General features: G+C 32.8%; 2 protein-coding genes across 3 annotated transcripts in view; one reads left to right on the top strand and one right to left on the bottom strand.

Annotated features, from left to right (window-relative positions):
• Positions 1–18,643, top strand: part of LOC145330834 (chymotrypsin A-like) — a 65,121-nt gene that overhangs the window by 27,773 nt on the left and 18,705 nt on the right. The window lies entirely within an intron of this gene.
• LOC145330141 (uncharacterized) overlaps positions 1–18,643 on the bottom strand; it is a 32,398-nt gene that overhangs the window by 12,386 nt on the left and 1,369 nt on the right. Inside the window, exons 2-16 of one of the 2 annotated variants that reach the window (XM_080174725.1) lie at positions 16,088–16,146; positions 15,615–15,675; positions 14,683–14,736; positions 12,987–13,124; positions 12,574–12,635; positions 11,925–11,967; positions 11,276–11,336; positions 10,660–10,719; positions 10,050–10,131; positions 9,504–9,570; positions 8,966–9,071; positions 8,231–8,324; positions 7,058–7,175; positions 4,419–4,496; positions 3,563–3,639 (exon numbers count right to left, since the gene is read on the bottom strand). In XM_080174725.1, coding sequence (XP_080030851.1) covers positions 3,563–3,639; positions 4,419–4,496; positions 7,058–7,175; positions 8,231–8,324; positions 8,966–9,071; positions 9,504–9,570; positions 10,050–10,131; positions 10,660–10,719; positions 11,276–11,336; positions 11,925–11,967; positions 12,574–12,635; positions 12,987–13,124; positions 14,683–14,736; positions 15,615–15,675; positions 16,088–16,146 — 1,160 coding nt within the window. The remainder of the gene's footprint in view (positions 1–3,562; positions 3,640–4,418; positions 4,497–7,057; positions 7,176–8,230; positions 8,325–8,965; positions 9,072–9,503; positions 9,571–10,049; positions 10,132–10,659; positions 10,720–11,275; positions 11,337–11,924; positions 11,968–12,573; positions 12,636–12,986; positions 13,125–14,682; positions 14,737–15,614; positions 15,676–16,087; positions 16,147–18,643) is intronic. The other variant, XM_080174726.1, reaches the window with a different exon arrangement.

Raw genomic sequence — 18,643 nt, 5'->3', positions numbered from 1 at the left:
GTTAGGTAGACTTTCCTTATGCTTTCTTCCATTTATAACTGAGTTTATAAGAGTCCAAGTTTTCTTAATATCATTTGATAATTCTAGAAATTTATTGTGATAATAATCTTTTTTTGCCTTCCTTAATTTATTTTGGTAAAGCCGATTTAAGTCCCTCCAATCGTTAAAATTAGTTTCATTAGGGCATTTTATGCGTTTTTTAAATAACTTATCTTTTTGTTTTCTGATAGAAAGTAGTTCTTGTGTCATCCATGGATTTTGGGGGTGTTTTTTTCGATTTTTTCTTCTGTTTGAGAAGGGAAAACTTTCATTAAATTCCTTTTCTATTTTATTCTGGAATGACTCAAAAGCTACTTCCGGCCTAATTTCATTCATAACACTGTCCCAATTTGATTTTGCTAATTTTTCTTTAAAAATATTAATATTTTTCTTAGACATACTTCTGACTTTATCTTCACTTATACAATCCCTTTCCTCCTTCCCCTCACATGTGTGTGCTAAAAAGACAGGTAAATGGTCTGTAATATGTTCTAGTATTAACCCACTTTGAAAATTTAAATTTTGTTTGTTAGAAAATATATTGTCAATACAAGTGGCTGTGTTTTCACTTATTCTAGATGGTAAAGTTATAGTAGGCATAAAGGAATGGGTAAGCATCAATGATAAAAATCTATTTGTAGGGGCATGATTTAAATGTGATAAAACATTAATGTTGAAATCTCCAGAAATTAAAATTTCCTCTGCATTTTTAAATTCCTTACAGTCAAGCTTTTTGAGAATAAGTTCTAAGTCTTGTAGAAAGATATCAATGTTACTATTTGGTGGGCGATAAATGTTTCCTATTATCTTATATCTGCCGTTTTGTGTAAATACTTTAATAAACATGCTCTCAAGAAACCCCTCTTTAAAGACATTTAAATCCCTTAACTCCTGAAAATTTAGTCCCTCCCTTATTAAGAATCCGACACCGCCCCCTTTTTTCCCCTCCCTCCCTTTGTATACTATAGTTTGATATTTGTGAATATTAACATCCTGACTATTTTTTATGGCCCACAATTCTTGAAGTGAAATAACAGAGAAACTAAATTTTTCATTTGCTAAATTTTTTAAAAGACTTTCTAGGCTTTTACAATTTTTTGTAAGACTTCTTATATTATATGATAATAAGGAGCAAATTTCTGTCTTTTCCTTATACAGATCATTAAATTCTTCCAAGCTGAAGTAAGAACATTTAAAAAGATTTTCATCTACAAAATTATCAATCATTTTCAATATGAGACCAATAAGCTAAGTTTAATGCTACGAGAATTAAAGAAAATATGAGAATCATAGTCCTGATTAATGTGTAAAGTTATATATACAGGCGAATTATTTCAGTTGACAGATATTTAATACTTTTAAAAGTAAAGATAATTTTAACCATATTGATAGAAAAAGAAAGTAAATGAAATGAACCTTAAACAAAAAAAAATTGATTTAAAGCTATACATATGAAGCAGTGTTAATAAGATTTGAATGGCATTAAAAAAAATATTTTCTCTGAATGTGCAACTAACTTTTTAGTTTTTGATTTCTTCCTTTTTAACTTTTTTTACTAATTGATCTACCTCTATTTCAGTTAGGGTGCATTTGCTTTCGTCGTCTCCAAACTGCTTTGTGATGGGTTCCCAGGCACCGTCCCGCTTCACCTGCATGTAGATGGTCCCGTTCTGGTCTGAGCTGAAGTTGTTGATATCTCCATTTCTCTTGAGCTTCTTCAGGTGTTGAACCAGCATGCCCCTACGCTTTGTCAGATGGAAACAGATAAAAAAGTTGGGGAGTTTGATGTGTGCCTTTTCTTCTTTGGATTTAGCTTTTCTCCTTTCTTCTCCTTTTAGCCCACCTCGTTTTATGGCCTTGACCAGGCTGCTATAGGCAATATCATTGCAGCGGTTGTTGAATTTAACCAGAATAGAACCCGGCCCTTTCAGTCTGTGGCAGGCAGCTAAGTCGCTGTCTGGAATTTCGATGCCATAATGCTCTAGGATAAGTTCCTTGGAATGCTCTTGGATGGTTTTATTTTCTTTTTTCAGAGTCTCGTCCGATTTGATAATTGTCTGTAGATTTTTAGTTGGGATGTCTGGACTGTGCAGGATGACATTACTTTTAAGGTTTCTTTGCCAGAGAGTATCATTATCATCTTTCAGGCCTCTTTTTTGTTGCTTTGTGTCTTCTTGTTCGTCTGGGTGAAAGTCCTTCTCACGCTGCTCAAAGATGGTTTCAAGGGCACAAATGATTCCTTCAAAAGCTTGGTTGCCATTACTTATATCTTTTTTCAGACCAAATTTTAGAAGAATATTTGACAGTCTAGTTAATTGATCTTCACTAATAGTTACTTTTAAAGCTGGCATTTTGGCTGTCACTTGAAAAATATTCGCTGTATCTGAGTCTAACCTTTAACACATATGTGGTAGTTTAACCTTTACACCGGAAGTTCACTGCTCGCCGGTCAAACTATAACTTTGTTCAGCAAAACAGTTAAAAACCTTAGTTTTAACACAGTGGTTACTTTACAATAGTAAAATATCAGGGAAAAAATTCTGAACATACCCATTCAAGATACACAAAAAATCCTTTCAGAAGATTACAATAAGTGGTTAAAATTTTAGCTTCCTATCTTAAATATTTACCAATAAATTAACGTTTCCCATTAAGCGATTTGGACAGATAAACTAACATTTCAAATTATAGAGTAGCCGTTAAATTTGTTTTAATAAATTAAACATGACAAATGCGAGAATAAAAGTAAAATCATGTTATTATGTAATAGGGGCGTGTGTAAGGGGCACGTTAATAAAAGTTATATTTATTGATGGTTCTTACATTCGATATAGAATATACGTGGATATTATGACAAGGAAAACATATCGTCAGTATAGGTTAGTATTACCCCCGTCATGTATTGGTCAATTCGTTAATCCAGTAGGAGTGGGTGGTATGGTGGAGGAGAGATCGTTATTTTATCCCGCTACAACTTTCAAGAACATGAAAATATGGTGCAAGAACTAAGTAATAATAAATTCATTGTTCTTATTGAAGTTAAATCTGAATATACTGTGAAAATACGAGTCTAACCTAATAAATTATGCTCTCTTTTTCATGTCTTTATTAATGCCCCTAAAATTTTTGTTTGACAAGGTGACAAAATTTTATGGGTGCTTTACGCTTTCCTTTGAATAAAAATCCAATGCACGCGCCTAATGTAATGATTCAAATTTGTTATATATCCATTATCCATTTTTTATTTGTTAAACTTTGATACATGAATTATGTAATCAAAAAATGCGAAATGGCATTTAAAACGATTATAAAACAGCAAGGAATAGGTTGTTCTTAAGTAGTAAAGAATGGTATAAAAAAAAACAACAATTCATCTATTCACAGGGGGCAGGAAAATACACCCCCTAAACGATTCTTATATTCAACAAACTATTTTAATCTACATCATAAGGGGTAATTTGGTTTATTATAATTGAATATTAACATAGTTTTATCCTCCATTGTCTTATTCCTATAAAATTACCTGTGGTTCTCTCTTTCAAACATGATATTTTCATTTGCTTGTCTTCGAATTTTTTCTATCTCACTTTCAACATCAAACTAAAAACATATTTTAATCCTATTATTCACAAAATTAATAAGATGTTTGTCTGTCTGTAGCAAAGGATCTCACTAACCGTTTAACCTGTTTTGTTCTCCTTTACAGCAAGGATTAAAACTATTTTATGGGATAGCAGTAACTGAACACTTCCAAGATAAATAGGTCAAAACTGTTCACGTGGCTGCGATTTTTTACCCTATGATTTAACATTTTCAATGTTTTTGTTAGTAGTGGAAATAGGGTTGGCAATCCGTATCCGAATCCGGGATCCGCCCAATTTTTGGCCAATTTTGGAATCCGAATCCGGAATCCGTTTTTTAATAGCGGATTCGGATTCTTAATTGGTAGGCTACAATTAGAGTCTTGAGTTTTTTCTTTCAATTCCCCCTTTTTAAAGGCAAAGATTGTCATCATTATATATAATATCTTTTAAAATCTGGTTCGATTATCGAAAGTTAATTATAGAGACCACCAAGAACATTAATTTTTAGGACATATGTAGCACTTAAATTTTAAAATTTTTAACAAAAGCCTTTTAAAATATTGCTAGAATCCAGAATCCGCTTAAAATAAGAATCCGGAATCCGCGGGAATCCGCCATTTTTTGGACGGATTCTTGTAAGAATCCGAACCCGAATCCGGTCCAAAAATTTGACGGGTTGCCATCCCTAAGTGGAAACATTACCTCATTTAATTGGTAAGATAAAACAAGCATAGAAATAATTTAAGTTAAATTAAATGCAATTTAACTAGAAAAATCTCAATATTTTTATATTACCTCCTTATTATAGAGATCATCAAAGTTTTGTACAGATTCCGGTGCAGAGGTTAGCTGAATACTTGTTAGACTTGACACCTTAATATATATAGTTTGTATAGATTCCAGTGGTTAGCTGAATACTAGTTAGACTAGACACCTTAATATATATAGTTTGTATAGATTCTAGTGGTTAGCTGAATACTAGTTAGACTAGACACCTTAATATATATAGTTTGTATAGATTCTATTGGTTAGCTGAATACTTGTTAGACTTGACACCTTAATATGTATAGTTTGTATAGATTCTAGTGTAGAGGTTAGCTGAATACTAGTTAGACTTGACACCTTAATATATAAAGTTTGTATAGATTCTAGTGGTTAGCTGAATACTAGTTAGACTAGACACCTTAATATATATAGTTTGTATAGATTCTAGTGTAGAGGTTAGCTGAATACTAGTTAGACTTGACACCTTAATATATAAAGTTTGTATAGATTCTAGTGCAGAGGTTAGCTGAATACTAGTTAGACTTGACACCTTAATATATATAGTTTGTATAGATTCTAGTGCAGAGGTTAGCTGAATACTAGTTAGACTAGACACCTTAATATATATAGTTTGTATAGATTCTATTGGTTAGCTGAATACTAGTTAGACTAGACACCTTAATATATATAGTTTGTATAGATTCTATTGGTTAGCTGAATACTAGTTAGACTAGACACCTTAATATATATAGTTTGTATAGATTCTAGTGGTTAGCTGAATACTAGTTAGACTAGACACCTTAATATATATAGTTTGTATAGATTCTAGTGGTTAGCTGAATACTAGTTAGACTAGACACCTTAATATATATAGTTTGTATAGATTCTAGTGGTTAGCTGAATACTAGTTAGACTAGACACCTTAATATATATAGTTTGTATAGATTCTAGTGGTTAGCTGAATACTAGTTAGACTAGACACCTTAATATATATAGTTTGTATAGATTCTAGTGGTTAGCTGAATACTAGTTAGACTAGACACCTTAATATATATAGTTTGTATAGATTCTAGTGGTTAGCTGAATACTAGTTAGACTAGACACCTTAATATATAGTTTGTATAGATTCTAGTGGTTAGCTGAATACTGGTTAGACTAGACACCTTAATGTATATAGTTTGTATAGATTCTAGAGGTTAGCTGAATACTAGTTAGACTAGACACCTTAATATATATAGTTTGTATAGATTCTAGTGGTTAGCTGAATACTAGTTAGACTAGACACCTTAATATATATAGTTTGTATAGATTCTAGTGGTTAGCTGAATACTAGTTAGACTAGACACCTTAATATATATAGTTTGTATAGATTCTAGTGGTTAGCTGAATACTAGTTAGACTAGACACCTTAATATATATAGTTTGTATAGATTCTAGTGGTTAGCTGAATACTAGTTAGAATTGACAACTTAATATATATAGTTTGTATAGATTCTAGTAGTTAGCTGAATACTAGTTAGACTAGACACCTTAATATATATAGTTTGTAGAGATTCTATTGGTTAGCTGAATACTAGTTAGACTTGACACCTTAATATGTATAGTTTGTAGGTATAGATTCTATTGGTTAGCTGAATACTAGTTAGACTTGACACCTTAATATATATAGTTTGTATAGATTATATTGGTTAGCTGAATACTAGTTAGACTAGACACCTTAATATATATAGTTTGTATAGATTCTAGTGGTTAGCTGAATACTAGTTAGACTAGACACCTTAATATATAGTTTGTATAGATTCTAGTGGTTAGCTGAATACTGGTTAGACTAGACACCTTAATATATATAGTTTGTATAGATTCTAGAGGTTAGCTGAATACTAGTTAGACTAGACACCTTAATATATATAGTTTGTATAGATTCTAGTGGTTAGCTGAATACTAGTTAGACTAGACACCTTAATATATATAGTTTGTATAGATTCTAGTGGTTAGCTGAATACTAGTTAGACTAGACACCTTAATATATATAGTTTGTATAGATTCTAGTGCAGAGGTTAGCTGAATACTAGTTAGACTTGACACCTTAATATATATAGTTTGTATAGATTCTAGTGGTTAGCTGAATACTAGTTAGAATTGACAACTTAATATATATAGTTTGTATAGATTCTAGTGGTTAGCTGAATACTAGTTAGACTAGACACCTTAATATATATAGTTTGTATAGATTCTATTGGTTAGCTGAATACTAGTTAGACTTGACATCTTAATATGTATAGTTTGTAGGTATAGATTCTAATGGTTAGCTGAATACTAGTTAGACTTGACACCTTAATATATATAGTTTGTATAGATTATATTGGTTAGCTGAATACTAGTTAGACTTGACACCTCAATATATATAGTTTGTATAGATTCTAGTGGTTAGCAGAATACTAGTTAGACTATATTAAAGGAGAAAAATTGTCGCCAATTTAGGTTGCAATTTCCCCCCGCATTTATTGGTCGGGCCGTTTATCCAGTAGGAGAAAAAGGATGTAGTAAATAGGGGGATAGGGGAGACCGTTATTTTAGCCCGCTACGGAGTTTACTTTATTATAGAACATTAAAATCTGGTGTAAGATCCAAGTAATTATACATCCATTGTATTATATTCATTAGCATACCTTATGTTCAAGATGATCCACAAGGTCTTTAGTGGCCGCCATGTTTACTGGATCTACTCTAGCTGAAGGAGGAACACTTTTGGCAGGATACTCCAAAGAATCCACGTCATACTCGTATCTTAACGATTAAGATAATCAAAAGGGTTTTCCCCAAAAATTTGACACCCCTTTATACAAAAATGGAAGGGAGTGTAGAGGAAAGGATACTAAGTGCAGTGGGTAAAGCCACCTCTCTAAAGAGGACTATCCACGAACCAGAGCAAGTGATTCTAAGCATCTTCCAGCATTGACCCACAGTATTTTTTTAGTGAATATACTAGGTTTATGTTTAATTTTTGCTTTAGCGACTAAAAAGTTAGGTTTCACCATGGTTTAGCATGAAAAAAACTTTGAATTGTAAATTAATTTTTAAAGCAATATCATTAAATGCTTTGCTGAGTTCAAGGGACAAAATAAAATAACACTGCAGAAAAGCATCAAATGTTGTAAATTGCAAAAGTACATTAGTTAAACTGTTTAAAAGTTACCAACCCTTTTTCTAAATATACATTTTTAATCACAATAATATACTTTTGTGTCAAAGCTTTTAAACAACAGTTTGAACTCATCAGAACATTCAATGTTATTGCACTAAACAATGCTTAACATTTCAAAGTTTTTTTCATATAAAACCATGGTAAAACCTAACTTTTTAGTCGATAAAGCAAATATTAAACATAAACCTAGTATATTTACTAAAAAATACTATGAGTTAATGCTGGAAGATGCTTAGAATCACTTGCTCTTGTTCGTGGATAGTCCTCTTTTGCTTTGGGGATATATACAATCCACCCCCTATAACATGTCAGGTATTAATTCTAAACAATAAAGATATGTTAAAATGCATTTATTATTCGAGAGAAGCCTTTCTAACAAGACTAATTAAAGCTATTCTGATAATGTACAAATGACACATAATCATTTATTATCTTTTTTTATTTTCTCAAGGGATCTTGAGGGATAATGCAATGGAAGAGAAATTGATATACAGCTACAATGATGAGAAACAATTAATCAAAATTAAACAAAAGCACCCGATGATTATAAGCCACAAAAATGATAATGTATTCATAAAACTTTGGGTACCTGTGTAAATTACAGTTCAATGTCCCCTCCCTCCCTCGTTATTTTTACCTGTCTTCTTCAGCATCTGAGGGCGAATGACTAACAGGTGAGGGGGAGTCAGGATCATGAATTATTGGGCTGGAATGTCGACTCCATTTATCCCCTACAAGCATGAATAGGTGGTTAGTTATTGCATCGTATTATTGACAGTTTTCCGCGGATATTAAAAGGGATAGTGGCATGAAGAGCATAAGTTACAACAATACAATATAACATATATAATTTTGTATTACAATGAATAGCAATCAATTAGGCACCACCAAAATGGTCATTATGCTATTTTTGTGAAAACAGGACAGCCATATAAGTTGCATAAATCCAAAAACACATGATTTTCAAGTAATAATATTTTTTAATCTACCTATTCTTTCAAATATATGTCCTATAGATTAAACTAGTTAACAGAAAAAATATGCAGTTCACAATATTCAAGTTTAAATGCACTTCGTGCAACTACCACTAAAAAATAACAAGATTTTTTAATGTTGCTAAGAATCAGTTCTAATCCAGTGGATATTAATCAGTTTTGAAGCCATAATTAGTATAAAACTCTTCTGTACGGAATAATTTAGAATTAAAATATTCCAATCAGCTTATGCCAAAAACAAAATTTATTCAAAAAAAATTCACGAAACCTATACGTTATTTTTATTTGTCATTTGGGGGCAACACTTTAGATTTAATTTAGATTTATTTCGTTTGTTGGCTATAACTTATTCCTGGTTCAAAGTTCTATTTATTTACCTATAGCAGGGCTTTGTAGAGCAAGTTTAGAATTCATGGTTGGTGGTTTGGCCATGGAATCATCAAATGTGTCTATACTTGTTTCTGCTGATACTATTGGAGACAACTAGAACAATTAAAATTTTTAGCAACATCCAGGGAGGAAGGGGACATTGGGTTTTTATTTCACTAGTCCCCAAAGTTTTATAATAACGTTTTTTTGTTCGTTGGCTTCATAACTTTTGGGACTTTAGTTAAATTTTTACAAGAATAAGATTAATATTTTTACTAAAAAAGCACGCAACCTAAACCAATAAAAAAAGACGATAAATTCATGACATTTTTTTACATGGTTGAATAAAAGTGAAACCTAATTCTTTAAAACGATAAAAATTCGTCAAATATTAAGGATCACTGGAAAACTTACTGCTCTTTAGCAACTTGGCTGTTTTAATATTTTCGACGCTATTGGCTGATATTCAAAGACCCAATTGAAAGTCAGTACAGGGTTTACAGGGTTGGGATATAACCCCTTCCCTCTCTATTGTTAATGTCTTACCAATTTCATCTTTGGAGATTCAGTAATAACTAATGGCGCAAATGGAAGACGTCCCGAGGATTTACTTCTAAAAAAATTAATAAAATAATTTGTTTTTATAGTGAAAAAGAACAGTTAAGTATTATACAGTCAGCAAAATGTGTCAGTGTTTAAAACACACATATAATTATATACTATACATATATGCATAAAATTTGTATTTAGCTTCCTATAATTAGACAATAGGAAGCATAAATATATAATCTTCCTTGCTGGCGGAAACGCATAGGGTTCGAGTCTGTTTCATACTAAAAAAGGTACTACGCCTATGTCAGGAGCGCGACATGAATATTTAGAGCAGGGCAAATTCCTTTGCAAAAAAAACTACGCTAATCAATTACCTACCAATTCCAGACAAAGTCCGTGCAATTAAAGGGTTGGTTGTCTGAAGGACGTTTGACCATATAACCATACACATCATTAAGCAATGTATGGATCAGAATAAGACCTCAAGGCGTATTCCCGTCCTCAAAGGCTATCCGAGGCTAAGTTATGTTCATTGTTTACCTAAGGGTACTTCTACTGTTAGAGCCTCGTACAAGATATCTGGGTGGGGAGGCTCTCACTTGAGGAATTCGGGCAGCAGATTCTAAATTAATTTTAATTAATGGATATCGCCTTAGAGGCCTCTAGGGTGCACTTGAGGAGGGGAGAGGGGGGAGTAACCCCCACACTTTAATTTTATTTCATTAAGAGAAAATAAAAAAAATTAGGTTCGCTTTTTCTTACGGGGTAGTGATAACCTCCCCAAAAATAGTCATAAACCTTCCTAGGACCTATGAGGAGCTACATTGTAAAGAAGAACCATGTCGGTTTAGAGGATAAAGAGATCCTTAGATAAAAATGGACTGACGACAGACATAATGTTACTTTTATATAGACTAGCAGCTACGCATTTCAACTTAACATTTTAGTTCTAAATGAAAAAGTTAAATTATTTTTTGGGGGAATGAGGGACATTTTTTCCATGGACGATTTCTCTTACGGGGGTGGAGTTACCCTCCCCCCAAAATAGTCAAAAAAACTTTCCTGGACCTATAAGAAGCTACATAGTAAAGGAGAACCACACAGACAGATATCCTGCTACTTTTATCTAAAGACATCCTATGCAACTCACCCAGCTGTTTGCCAGCGAACTCCAGCTCTTCGGCTATCTTTCTATCAAAGCTGTCTTCTTCTTACAAAATATTAATAATTACATTATTTAAATAAAAATTTAAATATCAAAATTTTAATAAAAACGCAAATTAGCCTTTTTAAATTAACAAAATAAGGAAAACATTTTCGTAATGATGCACTGCACATACGGGAAGTGGTTATTAAGCTTTGTCTTGTGATAGAAAAATGAAAAATTATACAAGTTTTGTTCGCTAAGAGGGGCCAAATGCTCAGGCTAACTGTTTAGGTATTTATTGTAGATTCTGGAAAAATTATCTATAATACGATACATGATTTTTAAGAACTGGTTCAAATCCAGCAGAAAAAAATCTGTTTCGAAGCCACTCTGAAAAAGTTATTTATCGCATCGTATTATAAACAGCTTTCCGCGTAATAAAACCAGTTTTGTTAGCCCCGAGATGCCGAAGGCACGGGCTAACAAAACTGGTTTTAAATTATGATATTTTAAAACTTGATATAATCGATACGAAAAACATGTTTTTTTCAGTTTCGCTTAGAACCTGTTTTAATCTAAGTTTTAACCGGTTTCGAAACCATAGAAAAAAAATATGTACCAAGATCTTGTTCGTCTTCACTGGAGGTGTTGACCAGAGGAATCTGACCGGTCAAGCGAGTCTTAATAATAGATTAATAATAAATACAGGAACAGGTAGCTTAGTCCACCCTAGTTAGCCTCAACACTTACAACAAACCCGTCGTGAAGAGTTTTAAGTATTCAAAAATTTTATTTTTCAAATTAGGTATTGTCATATTTAAAAAGTCTCTCAGTTATAGCCCTCTATATTTCACATACAGAAAATGTGATAGAAAAAAAAACCGAACGAACACGTTAAGGGTTTATCAAAGATTAAATAGAAATTATCTTCACCCATAAAACTCACTTTTTTTGATTATGAAAGGTATAAAATCCACATCCCCCTATAATTTCACTATAATTAAAAGCACTTTGACATAATTAAAGCATTTGACCATATGATATAGCGATTGAAAATTGCAGGGCTCAGCAGCCACGCGTCAGACTCAATTATGCCTCAATTTTAAACCCATTTAATGGCTTTTAAAAATGGCCCACCTAAATGATATTTACTTTTTCTTTTAAAAATTATAATTAAAAGTGCCCCCCTTCCTTCAATTGCCCCTGGAGGCCTCTAGGGGCGTAGCTGATAGTAAAGAATAATTATCAATTGAAAATAAAAATAAAACCTGAGAAGTTCTGGTTTTAGAATTCTTTCTTGTCATTTTCCTCCTGAAATAAAATTATTATTAGAATATTTGTTATTAATCGCATTGTATTTTGGACAATTTTCCGCGGGTGGTAAAATGAAAAATTATTATAATATTATTTCCCTTTTGGTGGGTATGCCCCGAGAGGCTGCATTTTAAAAAATAAATTGAATGATGTAAAAATATAAAGGTAAAGAAATTTTTAAAATTTAGGACTTTACAGGGAATAGTTTTTTCTTGCATGGCAGTATTTTGGACAGTTTTCTGAGGTTAGTAAAATAAAATGATTAATTCCAGTTTTAGTTAGCCCAGAGTGAGCTTAAGGCCCGGGTCGACAACTAAACTGGTATTACTATTATGATTTTTTCATTCTATTATTCGTGGAAAATTGTCTATAATACGATGCAATACATTATTATTTAGTATTACCAAGAACCGGTTCAAATTCAGCGGATAATAATCTATTCTCATGGACTCATAAGAGATTGATTATAATCTTTAAAAAGTCCCCCATGATACTAAACAAAATAACCCCTCCTAAAATCATTGTTAGTTGTTAATTCGATATAATAAAATATTCAAAGTTTTGAATTGATAATTGGGTACCTACCAATATAATATTACTTACTTGTTAGTTATGTTAGCACCTATCTGCCGGTTCTCACCAGATGTTGGAGAGTTCGAGATCTGTTTTTAGATTCATTTATTCATAAAAGCGTAACTTTTCGATTATTAGGGTCTGTACGTATATATATGTCCAACCGTAACGGTTAGCTCATAAAAATAGTGTAAGGCATGTTTGAAATGTCCTATCAATTTGGATGTTGATTCCTTTAACAGTTAGGTAGAATTTAGAAAGCAACTTTATAATTGTTACCAGATACCTAGTCCGTACGTTTATCTAAAACATGCTGATTTTTTAACTAATTTTTTATCTCTAAAATCAAACCTACTAAAATACTTTTAAGTGCCTATATGAAATAATATCTAAAACATACAAACATGTAAAGATTTTTTTATTAATTAAAATGAACAATCCTGAATTTGGGGGTTGCCCCCCTCCCCAATGTATGGGGTTCTCATATTCATATTGGAGGATTTTCTCGGGCTAGTGGTGTACATGGCTTCTTTGTCCCGGGTTGGGGATATCTCTGGGGTTAAATTCTCTTTATCTTTAGCCTGGGAAAAAATATATATTACCCCCCTTATTTTAAAAGTATATTTAACAAGGATGACAACATCCATAAAAGCGAAGCTCTGAAACGGTAAGACAAACGGACATTAACACTTGTATAATGTCAGAACTTAATAATCATAATGTAAATGTATAAGAGTCAAAGCAAAATTTTAAGTACTGCTTGATTCAGGATCATGTTTATGGACATACTTACATTTATAGGACTTGATTATAGAGTTGCTTCGCTTATTACATTATACTTTGTTGTCTCAGGAATCAGTATACCAAAAATCAGACCAATCAGATAATTAGGTCACATACAAATTCGTTGTTAAAAATGTAAAAAAATCAACATGTTTAAAATGGACGTACGGACATTCTGGTAATGATTAGAGTTGCTACGCTTTCTAACTCGTACGTAACTTCTGCAGGAATCACCATGCAAAGTTTGAAATCGATAGGAAAATTCTAACATGCCTAAAATAACGAAAAAAGCTATCCGTTACGGACGGACGGACTGACCCTAGTTATAGAAAAGCTTCGCCTTTAAAAATAAGAGGATGGGGAAAGTTCTCTTTTTTAGTAGCGAAGCTACTCTATAAATCACTTTGTCCGTCCGTCAGTCGGTCAGTCCGTAACGCTATGGGGAAAATGGGATTTACTCTGCTCCTATAAAAGATAGAATGCTGAAATTTTTGACAACATTCCCATCATTAAGGAGCACAATTGAGAATAAAACATCAATGGCGGTAGGACCGATTTTGAGCAGTTTTTAGGCTATTTTTATATTTTTCACATTTTTCTCCATATCTTCATTGTTTATGGTCCGATTTTCAAAACTTTTTCAGTTATAGATATCAAAATTAAATTTCCCGCCGTTTAGAGAAAACAACCATGACGGCCAGACTGCCTTTTTGCAGGTTTTTGGCTATTTTAAAATTGTTCACGTATTTTTCCATCTCTGATGTATATGGTACGATTTTCCAAATTTTTAAAGTTAAGAATATAAAAATTAAATTTTCTGTCGTCTTAAGAAAACAACCATGGCGGTCTGACAGCCTTATATCAGGTTTTTGTCTATTTTTATATGTTTTACATATTTCCCCATATCTTTGGTGTTTTTGGTCCAATTTTAAAACTTTTTTTGAGATATCAGTATCAAAATAATTTTACCCATTGTTATGAGCATCTTTTATGTAATTTACTTTGACCGTCGTCATCATACAAAATGAAACAAGGTTTCGTGTTTATTTTCTCCAATAAGTATTCTTGATTTAAATAAATACACTTTAAATCTACTTTTACGTAGACCCATTGACGATTTTTTGTGCATCGCTACTTATGGATGTTGTCATCCTTGTTTGTTTATAAGTTTAGGTAAGGTCAATTGGGTACTAAGTGCCCAGAAGAGTTAAGGCACCGCAGATTTAGTCCCCACAGGGTTAGAGCCTCTTGAAGAGAAACATGTCGGTTAAGCGATTAGCAGGATCCCTTGGAAATTAAACAGACAGAGGGTCACTTAGACATCTTATTACTTTATTGTAATGATTAAGAATTTACCTTTTTCATAAAATTATCAATATAATCACAAAATTCATCAAAATTCAATCGGTCCTACAAAATAAAAGAATTATTATACTATTAATTTGTTTAATAAAAAAGGATGACAACATCAATAAAAGCGAAGCTTAATAAAGGAGATAACGAAGCTTAATAAAGAGAAATAACATTAAATAAGTGGAGCAGGGGTGGACTTTTATTAATTTCAGGTTGGTCGGTTCATTAAGTTGAGTGTCCAAACATTTCAACTACTAATTGTAATCTACAGAAGGAGTAGGGGGGGGGGGGGGGGGGGCGAAAGTGACACTTTTTGAAACCAAAACTAAAAGTCAAAGGAACTCAACTCTTAAAAGAGTTACAGGTCTGACATTTTGCATGGCAGTTGCTTTATAGGGGTACAATATGGAACTATGAAGAAACGGCGGCGCAACCGCCGAAAACCACCGAGAAAAGACAAAAAAAATTCGGCGGGAAACGGCGGTTGTGCCGCCGTTTCTTCACAGTTCCATATTGTACCCCTATAAAGCAACTGTCATGCAAAATCTCAGACCTGTAACTCTTTTTTTTAGTTGAGTTCCTTTGTTGACTTTTAGTTTTGGTTTCAAAAAGTGTCACTTTCGCCCCCCCCCCCCTTTATGTATCATCGTTGGGGATGTACATCAATTTGTCGGCCATTGTCTTATCCCTGATTGTTATGTGCAAACATTTAACGTTGCAACGTTTAGTAATCAATCTCATCAATTTATATATTCCAACAAACATAAATATAAAAAACAAGCATAATAAATCATAATTAGTATAGGTTATAGGCTTTCTGTCCAAAGCAGACCGTCCCTAATTATAGACCTTTACTTTAAAAAAAAATGTAGTGTCTACTTGGACTGAACTACCCTAGTTGTAGAGTAGAATACGCTACCTACTAAAAAAAACACCTGTTCAGCATTATCAAATATCTGGAGGATTTTATCAACGTCACCAGTTTCAACATGAGATCTAACAATTAAACAATATTTATCAATAGCGGCTACGTCCCTAGAGGCCTAAAGGGGCACTTGAGGTTGGGAAGGAGGAAAGGAGAGTAGTCGACCAACCCCTAATTTAAATTTTATTTCTAAGAGAAAATTAATTTTTAAAAAAAATGTGTAGTAACAATTATTTACGGGGGGGTGATTTTTTTCCGGAGGTTGGTGGTACCCTACCCCAAAATAGTTGTTAATCTGATCAGGACCAATGAAAGCTACATTGTAAAGGAGAACCATACCTGTTTTGTGGTCAGCAAGATCTTTCAAAGATACAAACAGACAAACGTTCTACCGTTTCTCCCTCCCTTTTTATGAAAACTAAACACCTGTTTTTTAACTCACTTAGTCTGTTTATCAAAAAAACTTACAAAATTTATTTTCACCTGCTGATATTTGCTAGATTTTTCAAGCTTATAAATCCATCTTCATCCGGTTCACATGCCTAAATAAAATAAAGTGAAAGGATGTTTGTATAATAATGTGTGTATGTTTGTTTGTACCAAAGGATCTCGCCAACCGCTGAACCGATTGGGTTCTCCTTACCAAGGTAGGTACCGGGAAGGTTTATAACTTTTTTGGTGGAGGGTACCACTACTCTCCCATGAGATATAGCCCCTAGAAAAAGATTATCCTCCCTCCCAAAAAAAAACATTTTTTTAAAAGGAGGTTTTGTGATTTAACTTTCTCTCCCTCAAGTGCCCCTAGAGGCCGCTATGGCTAGTGCCTAAATAAAACAAAACCATATAGAAGCAAGCTACATCATAAATAAAGCCAGAAAATCATAGTGTAATGTACATATATATGTATAAAACAAGGATGTGCAAAAATTGCGTATATATAGTATTCTGCTTAATCTAATAAATGGCTTTATGATATCTTTGTCCTCTCCCAAGATGCCAGGGGCGCAGCCGCTACCTTAAAAAACATCCATTTTTTCATATTCCTTTATCTCTGATTAAGATTAAATACCTAAATGAAATATTTGGGTTTTTTTTGTTAATAAGGTGCAAGAGACCAGGATTATGACAAACAATTTCCGACAAACAGTTTCCTTCTCCTACCCCTTTCTTATCCACTTCCCTATAGTTATAGAACAAAACAAGTTTTACACCAACATTACGCCACGGCCACAAAAATATCCAAATTATCAGAATCCTAAATGGTTCTTGCTTTAAAGAAGTTTTTACTTGATCGCAAAGTAGTAATAAAATTACCTATTTCTTTACTTTCTAAGGAATAAAACGTATATTTAATGCTATTGTTGGTTAGGTTAGGTTAAGTAAAGGTGAAAAAGCCCCCCCGCAAGGGGTAGAAATAGAATTAAGGGAAGAAAAAAATTTTATATCCTCAATTTTTTGGGGGCTATTTATCACCGAGGGGAAATTATATTAGCCCACAAAGCTTTATAATAATGCTTTCTTATTCGTTGGTTTGTCAACTTTGGGGTTTTATTGAATTTGATTGGTTTGTTCATTAAGTAAAGTGTCCAGAAGTTTCAACAATCTACAGAAGGGGTAATTGTGTGCATGATCATTGGGGATGAACAATGATTTTTTTGCCATTGCCTTATCCCTTTAGATGCCAACTATTTATGCACGTGTTTACACTTGTTTTTATTATTTACTACTGGCTCTGAAAGATTGGTAAAAACCGCGAAATCAGTCTGCATCACTTCCTTGTATGTACATATATTATATATCAGGCAGGGAGAGGATATTGGATTGAAAATTACACTGGCACCTAAAGTTATATAAACAAGTTCTCTCATTCGTTGGCTTAACCAAGTTGAGTAATTTTATTACATATAGAGTTGCTTTGTTATTAAAATTTGCATTCACAGAATATTATCAAAATAAATGCAGATATCAGAATCACTTTATATGTATGGGGCACCAATAACCCCCCCCCCCCTAATATTTAAATCTTTAAAGGAGCATATTTACTATAGGTCTTTTGTAAGGTTATCTGCTCCTATTCAAGATAGACTTATTAATATTTTATGTAAAGATAAGTACTTAAATCTGAAATTCATAATAAACATCAAGAATTAATATTCTAGGACAGATTGACTGCTTTTAGAGCAGTTATTATTTATACGTATATTAGCGGAAAAGCCCCCTAGAGCATTTTAGATGTGTAGTTGATCCTCCCATTTAAATTTAGTTTTAAAAAAACATTTTTTGGGAGTGGGGGGGGGGGGCGTTTCTTTCTATGAGCGATTTCTCTACAGAGGGTTGTGTTATTCTCCCCCAAAATATTTATAAACCTTCAAAGAAACTTAATTGTCAAAATAAAGGATTTAGCCGCATAGTTTTGATGCTTTAATTGTAAACAATTTAAATAATTTTGCACTAGTCGCTGCACTATTCAAAGTTTTTTATTTAGCTGAAAAGGCATATTAAAATTTAGCGATGCAATGGGATGCGATACTCTAACTCCTACTATAGGATATTAGGTTAAGTAATATCCATCCAACCCTTTGATATCTCGACCTTTGACTTGAAGTCCTAGCTTTACATAGTAATGGGTTGCGCCTGATTAAGGATCAAGGTATTACCCCTACTCACACTATAAGTGTCACGTGCCCGGTTTAACAGTAGTTGGAACCATTTTAAGCGTCTGTGGAATGACGCAGTGTGGACCATCACTTTATTTGGTGGCCACGAATGCTGAAATATTTATCTAAAATATCAACTTTAGCCCACAAAATTTAAAAGCGACTAGTGTAGATATAATAAATCATCAAAAAGAGCCTAGAAATGCAATTTGAAATAATAACGTTTTATCGCAGAAATGTATGTTTACACCTAGAAAAAGGGAAATTCCAAAAGTCTAACACAAATCCAAAGATCTAAGGGGATAAGAAAATGGCCGAAAAATTAATGTACATCCCAAATGATATTATTGGTTGAAAAGTTTGGACTCTGACAGCTTGAACC

Source organism: Acartia tonsa, chromosome 10 (assembly GCF_053477335.1).
Source record: "Acartia tonsa isolate MP-2025a chromosome 10, ASM5347733v1, whole genome shotgun sequence".
Taxonomy (NCBI): domain Eukaryota; kingdom Metazoa; phylum Arthropoda; class Copepoda; order Calanoida; family Acartiidae; genus Acartia; species Acartia tonsa.
The sequence above is the reverse complement of the archived record's forward strand: the minus strand, read 5'-3'. Positions and strand labels throughout refer to the sequence as shown.